General features: G+C 67.7%; 2 protein-coding genes across 2 annotated transcripts in view; both read left to right on the top strand.

Moving 5' to 3' along the window:
• NAPRT (nicotinate phosphoribosyltransferase) overlaps positions 1 to 2668 on the top strand; it is a 3510-nt gene extending 842 nt beyond the window's left edge. The window contains exons 2-12 of the mRNA XM_008583077.1: positions 34 to 132; positions 296 to 426; positions 523 to 638; positions 886 to 1082; positions 1160 to 1300; positions 1553 to 1637; positions 1738 to 1818; positions 1916 to 2018; positions 2097 to 2251; positions 2353 to 2460; positions 2547 to 2668. Of these exons, the coding sequence (XP_008581299.1) occupies positions 34 to 132; positions 296 to 426; positions 523 to 638; positions 886 to 1082; positions 1160 to 1300; positions 1553 to 1637; positions 1738 to 1818; positions 1916 to 2018; positions 2097 to 2251; positions 2353 to 2460; positions 2547 to 2609 (1279 nt within the window). The 3' untranslated portion in view covers positions 2610 to 2668. The remainder of the gene's footprint in view (positions 1 to 33; positions 133 to 295; positions 427 to 522; positions 639 to 885; positions 1083 to 1159; positions 1301 to 1552; positions 1638 to 1737; positions 1819 to 1915; positions 2019 to 2096; positions 2252 to 2352; positions 2461 to 2546) is intronic.
• A 1816-nt stretch (positions 2669 to 4484) lies between these two features.
• The window catches only part of MROH6 (maestro heat-like repeat family member 6), a 6591-nt gene continuing 2669 nt past the window's right edge, over positions 4485 to 8406 (top strand). The window contains exons 1-9 of the mRNA XM_008583076.1: positions 4485 to 4774; positions 5030 to 5180; positions 5371 to 5525; positions 6165 to 6282; positions 6517 to 6701; positions 6787 to 6924; positions 7089 to 7203; positions 8129 to 8272; positions 8345 to 8401. Of these exons, the coding sequence (XP_008581298.1) occupies positions 4485 to 4774; positions 5030 to 5180; positions 5371 to 5525; positions 6165 to 6282; positions 6517 to 6701; positions 6787 to 6924; positions 7089 to 7203; positions 8129 to 8272; positions 8345 to 8401 (1353 nt within the window). The remainder of the gene's footprint in view (positions 4775 to 5029; positions 5181 to 5370; positions 5526 to 6164; positions 6283 to 6516; positions 6702 to 6786; positions 6925 to 7088; positions 7204 to 8128; positions 8273 to 8344; positions 8402 to 8406) is intronic.

Here is an 8406-nt window from a genome sequence, read left to right as displayed (position 1 = left end):
TGGGGCGCGGCGCGGGGCCGCTGCGCGCAACTGACCGCCCTCCCCGCAGGTGCCGCTGCTGCAGGTGTCGGGGCCGCTCCTGCTGCTGCAACTCCTGGAGACGCCGCTGCTCTGCCTGCTCAGCTACGCCAGGTGGGCGGGCCCTCGAGGGCCGGCCGCCGCCCCGCCACGTGGGGGCCCAGGGCGGGCCGGGCGAGGGGTGAGGGTGGAGCTCTGGGGCCGAACCCCCGGCCCCAGCAACGCCGCCCGCTCATGTGGCTTCCTGACCCCCACCTTGGCCCCTTGGTCCCCACAGCCTCGTAGCCACCAACGCAGCGCGGCTGCGCCTGATAGCCGGGCCGGAGAAGCGGCTGCTAGAGTTGGGGCTGCGGCGCGCTCAGGGCCCAGACGGGGGCCTCACGGCCTCCACCTACAGCTACCTAGGCGGTGAGCGCCTGCGGCGGGGCAGGGCCAGGGCTGGAGAAGGCGGCGGCCCCAACCCCCGGGGTCCCCCAATCCCGCCTGACTGACTCCCTCGCCCAGGCTTCGACAGCAGCAGCAACGTGCTGGCCGGGCAGCTGCGGGGCGTGCCTGTGGCCGGGACCCTGGCCCACTCCTTCGTCACCTCCTTTTCAGGCAGTGAGGTGCCCCCTGACCCGGTCAGTAGCACTTCTCACCCCAGCTGAACTCCAGAGGCAGATCCCCGAAGCCAGCCCTTGTCCAGGGGATGGGTGGGCCAGGCGCAGGTGTGCACCCTGGTGGGGGCGCCCTGGCAGGTAGCCCTAATTCTGCCTGGGAAGCTGGGACGCAGGCCGCGTCACCTTTGTCCTCAGCCCAGGATGAGCCCGGCTAACCCAGGCCTCACACTGCACTCTGGGCCCATCGGTCACTGACCCCTCTCCACAGACATTGGCTCCAGCTGCCGGTAAGGGCCCCCGGGTGGACCTGGCTGCCAGCGTAAAAGTGTGGCTGGAGCGCGTTTGTGCCCACCTGGGGCTGGGGGCACAGGAGCCACACCCTGGGGAGCGGGCGGCCTTCGTGGCCTATGCTCTGGCCTTTCCCCGGGCCTTCCAGGGCCTGCTGGACTCCTATAGTGTGCAGAGGTGAGTCCCAGGCATTCCCCCAGGGGTGGGCTCTGCACAGCAGTGCAGCCCCCTGATCCCCTTGTGCATGTCTGCAGGAGTGGTCTGCCCAACTTCCTGGCGGTAGCCCTGGCACTGGGGGAGCTGGGCTACCGGGCAGTGGGCGTGAGGCTGGACAGTGGCGACCTGCTTCAGCAGGCCCAGGAGACCCGCAGGGTCTTCCGGACCATTGCGGCCCAGTGAGTTCCCCCAGGAGGGGGTGTTCCTGCTGGGAAACCCGTTGGGGAGGTGGGATATGGGGATGGGGCAATCAGGAACTCTGGTCTAGTTTCAGAAACAGCATGGCAGGCCCTGGCAGGGAGGTGAGGGGTGGGGTCACCTACGGGAATCCTAAGCAAAGTATGAGGGTGGGTGTGGCTCACAGGACGGAGGGAGACCAGGGTGAATCAGGAACATCTGAGGGGCTGTCTCCCCCTCCACCCACATTGCAGGTTCCAGATACCCTGGCTGGAGTCAGTTCCCATCGCAGTTAGCAACAACGTTGATGAGGAGGCGCTGGCCCGGCTGGCCCAGGAGGTGGGGTGGAGGAGAGGGCAGGCAGAGGGTAGCTGGGAGGGCCCTAGGGCCCCTGCAGGTCCCAGCTGGACTGGGTTGTCCCACCTCCTCTCCCCTCCAGGGCAGTGAGGTGGACGTCATTGGCATTGGCACCAGCGTGGTCACCTGCCCCCAACAGCCTTCCCTGGGCTGTGTCTACAAGGTGGGGACAGTGTCAGGGGCCCAGGTGGGGGTGAGTCTGGGGGATCCTGGGTGGTAGCGGATGAGGGTTCAGCCATCCCAACACCCTCTCCCTGCAGCTGGTATCTGTGGGAGGCCAGCCACGGATGAAGCTGACCGAGGACCCCGAGAAGCAGACGTTGCCCGGGAGCAAGGCCGCCTTCCGGCTCCTGGGCTCTGATGGTGAGCCCCTCCCACTGCCCTGTTGTCCCCCTTGAAAGCCCCAGGTCCTCCACATCATTCTTGCCCCCACCTGCACAGGGTCGATGCTGTTGGACGTGCTGCAGCTGGTAGAAGAGCCACCGCCCCAGGCTGGGCAGGAGCTGAGAGTTTGGCCTCTAGGGGCCCAGGAGCCCTGTACTGTGATGCCAGCCCATGTGGAGCCGCTGCTGCGCCTCTGGGTTCAGCAGGGACAGGTGACTGCCCCTGCCCACTCCTCAGTCTGCACTTTTATCACCAATGAGCCCTGACCCCGAGCCAGCCTTTGAGCTTCCCCTTTCCTTCCCTCTTCCCCCAGCTGTGCGAGCCGCTCCCATCTCTGGCAGAGTCTAGAGCCTTTGCCCAGCTGTCCCTGAGCCGCCTCAGCCCTGCGCACAGACAGCTGCAGAGCCCTGCACCGTACCAGGTGGGCAGAGGGTCCACATCGTCAACTGCCCTGGGTGCCCTTTGCCCTCCACAGCCTCCACCAGTTCCCTCGTCTTCTCCCTGCAGGTGGCGCTGTCTGAGAAGCTGCGGGCCCTAGTGGACAGTCTGAGTGCTGGAGGTCCCCAGTGAGAATCTCAGTGGTGCGGGGCTGCCTGGAGACAACAAGAGTCACTCTCTGTCCCCCATAACTTGTCACGTGTCAGTGTCATTTGTTTGTCCAGCCCGCCGCTCACTTGGCCCCCCAGGGCCTCCAATGCTGGGCTGGAGTCAAGAATCGGAGCAAGGGTTCCTGACCCCAGGAAAGCACAAGCCCAGCCTGGGTGGGGAGACAGCCCTGTGCTGAGGCCTGGAGGGTGGTGAGGCGTACCCCAGGCTCGGGAGCTGGGCTGTGGGGAGCCCGATCTGACACGAGCAGACAGAACCACAGGTGGAGGGAGGGCCTGGGTGTCCCCCTCAAAAGTGGGACTCTGCAGGAGACCTCTCCCTGCTACAGGCGGGCTGGGAAGGGTGGGGCCAAAGGGTGGGGATGGGTGCCAAATGGAGTGTCCAAGCATGGCCCTAGCTCCCACATCTGCCCAGGGCACTACCCCCAGGCTGAAGGTCAGTAGAGACAGTTCAGGCTTCCCAAGCCAAGAGGAAAGCCCAGGTTGTCCCTGCTGTTGCTGCTGCGAGCCGTGCCAGACCTTGGCATCTGTCGTGGCCTGGCCAAGCCCTAGCCTTAGAGCCTTAACTCCTGACACAGAAGCCCAGAGAAGTGGGTGGAAGGCTGGCAAAGAAGTTTGCCAGGGAGTTGCTCCAGGAGCTGGCTCACCTCCAGACACCTGGCCAGTAGGTCCTAGGGTAGCCACAGTTCCCTTGGCCATGCTCTGGGCTGGCCCTGCCTTTATGCAGGAAAGTTAGTGATCTCAGGGCTCCAGAGGAACCGCTCAGGAGAGAGGTTCTAGGCTTGGCAGGAGACATAGGTTGGGGGCCTGGGCCTGTCCTCTACAGGCAGCCTGAGGTGGCACAGGCAGGCAAGGGTGTGGGGGGAATGCCGATTGTCTGGGATGCTTCCGGGAGCACTTCCGCCTGCCCAGGTATTCTGCCGGACCAGCTCATCTGGCTCCTGGGGCTCAGGGCTGTGCAGCGCCCACTGTGTGGTTGGGTGGGGTGTTGGGATTTGGGACAGAGGCCTAGTCAGGCCAGCCCTGGGGACCATGAACTGGGAGAGAAATACAGACTCATATGCACACACACTGGGCAGAATACACTATGCCCCAGCCACCTACGGGGCACCTGTCTCGGCTGTGCACTCCTAAGGACCCAGCTGGGGTGGGGAACACCAGCTCAGAACTGGCCAGGACCCACAAAGCCCACCCCAACCACGATGGCACCTGTAAGAGGCAGCGGCTGCTGTTGCTCTGTTTGCTCCATCCCCAGGCTGCCTCGCGCTCAGAGATGGTCACAGTTCACCCAGTCGTGCCCATCCTCAGGCTGGCTGGCTGGGCTGGAATGCAGGGGGGCTGGCCCAGCCCCAAACCCGACTGCTGCTTCAGGTCTGAATCAGACAAGGCCTCGGCTCAGGGCTGGGCCCAGACTCCTGGACCCTGCTGGGACCTCTTCAGGGCTGTCCACACACTACCCTGGGCCCCCAGCCAAGGGTACCGAAAGTTAAGGTCAAGGGCCCTTCTCCCCTGCTCTGCTGATCCACCGTCTCCCAGGGGTCATGCCCCTTCCCAGAGCCCTCGTGGGCGGGGCCAGGCCACAGATGCACAGGCCTCAGCTGGCCACTCACCTCCAGCAGCCTGGACACGACGGCCCCTCACAAGCCCACAGCAGGTGCCAGGCCAGGACATATCCATGTGGCTTCCCAGCTCTCCCCCCCCCAGTACACACAGCGCACACGCTCACGCACGCACACGCCACCACACCTGTCCGTGGTCCCGCCCGGGGCTTGCTTCTAGGTCAAGCCTGGGCACGACTTCCCGGGAGGAGCAGTGGAGTGTGTTAAGGGCTGGGGCAGCCATGGCTGGGGGTGTGTGGGGCCGGGCCCGCGGGCGCCCTGTGGGGGCCCTGACCCTGACAGCTCTGGCTGAAGGGATCCGGGCCAGCCAAGGGCAGCCCTTGGGACCCCCTTCCACCGGCCCTCTGCTGGAGCCCAGGGATATCGAACCTGAGGCTGAGTCCCAGACCCAGGCAGCCACCCCCACCTCTGAGGCTGAGCCTGGAAGTGGGGCTGTTGCCCCCACCTCTGGCAGTGAGCCCTGCTCCCCCCACAGTGCCCAGGAGCCAGCCCCTGAGGGACCTCAGCAGGTGAGTGGTGAGGGAAGGGAGGCCATGGGGATGGGCGGGGCGGGGGCACGGCTCATCTGAGCTCACTCAGACCCTAGGTGGACAGAGGGCTGCTGGAGCTGGGGGAAAAAAGGGGTGGGAGCTGCGGGAAGTGACTGGAGAGTTAGACGGGCTGGGGAGCAAGAGAGGGACATGGGGGTTTCGGAGGGCTGGGAGACTGGGAGGAGAGCTGGGAGAGGTTTGGGGACTTCATACGCCCCAACCACCCTGCCTTTGGCCCCTCAGCGTTCCTGGGATCAGGGGACCCTTGCTGACCTTGCGTTGTACACCGCTGCCTGCCTGGAGGAGGCCGGCTTTGCAGGGACTCAGGCGACAGCGCTCACCCTGTCCTCAGCCCTGGAGGCCCGAGGGGAGCGGTTGGAGGACCAGGTCAGCGCCTCGTACCCTAGAGACTCATGCTGGGTCCAGCTTCAAAGTGGAGAGTTGGAGGGTGAAGCCTACCGCAGGCGCCCCTTCGGGATGCTCCTGCCGGGTGGGGGTGGGGTGCCGGACAGAGGCTAATGTACGGGGGGTGGGGGCGAGGAGGCCTGGCCGCTGACGTCTGTCCCCTCCGCGCCAGGTCCATGCCCTGGTGCGTGGGCTGCTGGCGCAAGTGCCCAGCCTGGCCGAGGGGCGGCCCCGGCGGGCGGCCCTGCGGGTGCTGAGCGCACTGGCCCTGGAGCACGCGCGGGACGTGGTGTGCGCGCTGCTGCCGCGCTCGCTGCCCCCGGACCGGTAACCCGCCCCTCCCGCCCCGCCTGGTCGCAGCCCGCGGCCCCCACGCGGCTTCCTTCCCCGTTCCCGCTTGGCCGTGGACTCTTGTCCCCGGATGGGAGGGCGGGCGGGCTGTTCAGGGGACAGCGCCTCCGAATTCCGTCCCCTGCCCTCTGCCCTCCGCCTCCACCCTCTCTATAGTGCAGCGAACTCCCCCAGCCCTCCTGCCCCGGGGTCTTGGATGCTGGGTTCCCGCCCCGGGACACCAGCCTGGGGTGCCCTCCGGAGGGCTGAGCGAGCCTGGTGGCTTCCGTGCCCTGAACTCCCCTGGCTCTTTGGTGAAATCGCCCCAGGAGAAATTATCTTTGGTTTTATTCTCTACCGGTGACTTTTCATGACGCCAGGTTTGTTTCACTGTCGCTGACCCGACAGGGCCACTGGTCTCCAAGACCGGCTCTGTTGTGGTCTGCGCAGTTGCCGTTTGTTTTGTTTCCCCGGGATTTAACGGGTAGGGGGAGGGCAGGTGGGGGATGGTTCACCTACCCCTGCCCTGCTGGAGTCCGAGCGGCCGCCTCCACCCCGGCCTGGGGACGGCGGCGTCCCTTCAGTACCCGGCCCCGCACCAGGCCCTCCTCTCACTCTGGGCCCCCGTCCCCCCAGGGCGGCGGCCGAGCTGTGGCGCAGCCTCAGCCGGAACCAGCGTGTGAACGGGCAGGTGCTGGTGCAGCTGCTGTGGGCGCTGAAGGGCGCGGCGGGGCCCCAGCTGCAGGCGCTGGCGGTAGGTGGCTCCGGCCTCACCGCCAGGGGGCGCGGCGCGGCCGGAGGGGGCGAGTGAGTCCCGCCGCCCAGGCGGGCGGGGGGACAGCAGGTTCACGCCTGAGTCGCGCGAGTCCAGAACGTCCCGCGCTTGTCCGAGGCTTTGTCCTCGTCCCGTCTGCGGCTCGCCTGACCCTCTGGTCCCCGTCACGGCTCCGGGCGCGCCCCAGACCTGAGTGGGCCGCTTGCTCCGCAGGCCACGCGTGCTCTCGGGGAGATGCTGGCCGTGTCGGGCTGCGTGGGGGCCACGCGGGGCTTCTACCCGCACCTGCTGCTCGCGCTGGTCACACAGCTGCACGAGCTGGCTCGCGGCACGCGCTCCCCTGACACCCCCAAGACTTGGGCCCCGTCCCACAGAGGGCCACCGCACAGCCACGCCAGGTGAGAGGTGACACCGGGGAAAGGGGGGACGGCCCAGCACCCTCCCGACCCTCACGGCCCACTCGCCCGCTGCCTCCACCTCCAGCTGCGCGGTGGAAGCCTTGAAGGCCCTGCTCACTGGGGATGGCTGCCGCATGGTGGTCACATGCATGGAGCAGGCAGGAGGCTGGAGGAGGCTGGTGGGAGCCCACACCCACCTGGAGGGCGTGCTGCTGCTGGCCAGGTGAGCAGGGGTCCCAGGACAGCCGGCCAGGAGGAGGCTCGCTGTTGGCCAGGTGCGGGGACAGGGGTTGATGGAAGAGGCAGGGGCGTAAGGGTGGTCGGGGAAGGGCTTCTCGAGGGGTGAGGCCCCACGTGCAGGGAGAGCTCCCTTTCCGCCTTGCTCAGTGCCATGGTGGCGCACGCCGACCACCACCTTCGAGGCCTCTTCGCAGACTTGCTTCCCCGGCTGCGCAGCGCTGACGACCCGCAGCGCCTCACGGCTATGGCCTTCTTCACCGGGGTGAGCCTGTGTCCCACATGGGAGCTGAGGGGTGGCCGCGGACCGGATCCCCGTGTGGTGGCGCCTGCCTGCGCGGGGACCGAGAGCCTGCTGACGCCGTGCGTCTCGCATAACTTCGTATAAAGGCCACGCGTGCTCTCGGGGAGATGCTGGCCGTGTCGGGCTGCGTGGGGGCCACGCGGGGCTTCTACCCGCACCTGCTGCTCGCGCTGGTCACACAGCTGCACGAGCTGGCTCGCGGCACGCGCTCCCCTGACACCCCCAAGACTTGGGCCCCGTCCCACAGAGGGCCACCGCACAGCCACGCCAGGTGAGAGGTGACACCGGGGAAAGGGGGGACGGCCCAGCACCCTCCCGACCCTCACGGCCCACTCGCCCGCTGCCTCCACCTCCAGCTGCGCGGTGGAAGCCTTGAAGGCCCTGCTCACTGGGGATGGCTGCCGCATGGTGGTCACATGCATGGAGCAGGCAGGAGGCTGGAGGAGGCTGGTGGGAGCCCACACCCACCTGGAGGGCGTGCTGCTGCTGGCCAGGTGAGCAGGGGTCCCAGGACAGCCGGCCAGGAGGAGGCTCGCTGTTGGCCAGGTGCGGGGACAGGGGTTGATGGAAGAGGCAGGGGCGTAAGGGTGGTCGGGGAAGGGCTTCTCGAGGGGTGAGGCCCCACGTGCAGGGAGAGCTCCCTTTCCGCCTTGCTCAGTGCCATGGTGGCGCACGCCGACCACCACCTTCGAGGCCTCTTCGCAGACTTGCTTCCCCGGCTGCGCAGCGCTGACGACCCGCAGCGCCTCACGGCTATGGCCTTCTTCACCGGGGTGAGCCTGTGTCCCACATGGGAGCTGAGGGGTGGCCGCGGACCGGATCCCCGTGTGGTGGCGCCTGCCTGCGCGGGGACCGAGAGCCTGCTGACGCCGTGCGTCTCGCCTAGCTGTTGCAGAGCCGGCCCACCGCACGGCTCCTGCGGGAGGAGGTCATCCTGGAGCGGCTCCGCACCTGGCAGGGCGACCCCGAGCCCACCGTGCGCTGGCTGGGACTGCTGGGCCTCGGCCACCTCGTGCTGAATCGCGGGAAGGTGAGGGCCGGGGGCCAGGCGGGGCCGGGCCGGGGTTTGCGAGGCGCCGACCACGAGTCCCTGCCCCAGCAGGTGCGGCATGTGAGCCCGCTGCTGCCAGCCCTCCTGGGCGCGCTGGGCGAGGGCGACGCGCG

The sequence above is a fragment of the Galeopterus variegatus genome, unplaced genomic scaffold (assembly GCF_000696425.1).
Source record: "Galeopterus variegatus unplaced genomic scaffold, G_variegatus-3.0.2 Scaffold2823, whole genome shotgun sequence".
Lineage (NCBI taxonomy): Eukaryota > Metazoa > Chordata > Mammalia > Dermoptera > Cynocephalidae > Galeopterus > Galeopterus variegatus.
The sequence above is the reverse complement of the archived record's forward strand: the minus strand, read 5'-3'. Positions and strand labels throughout refer to the sequence as shown.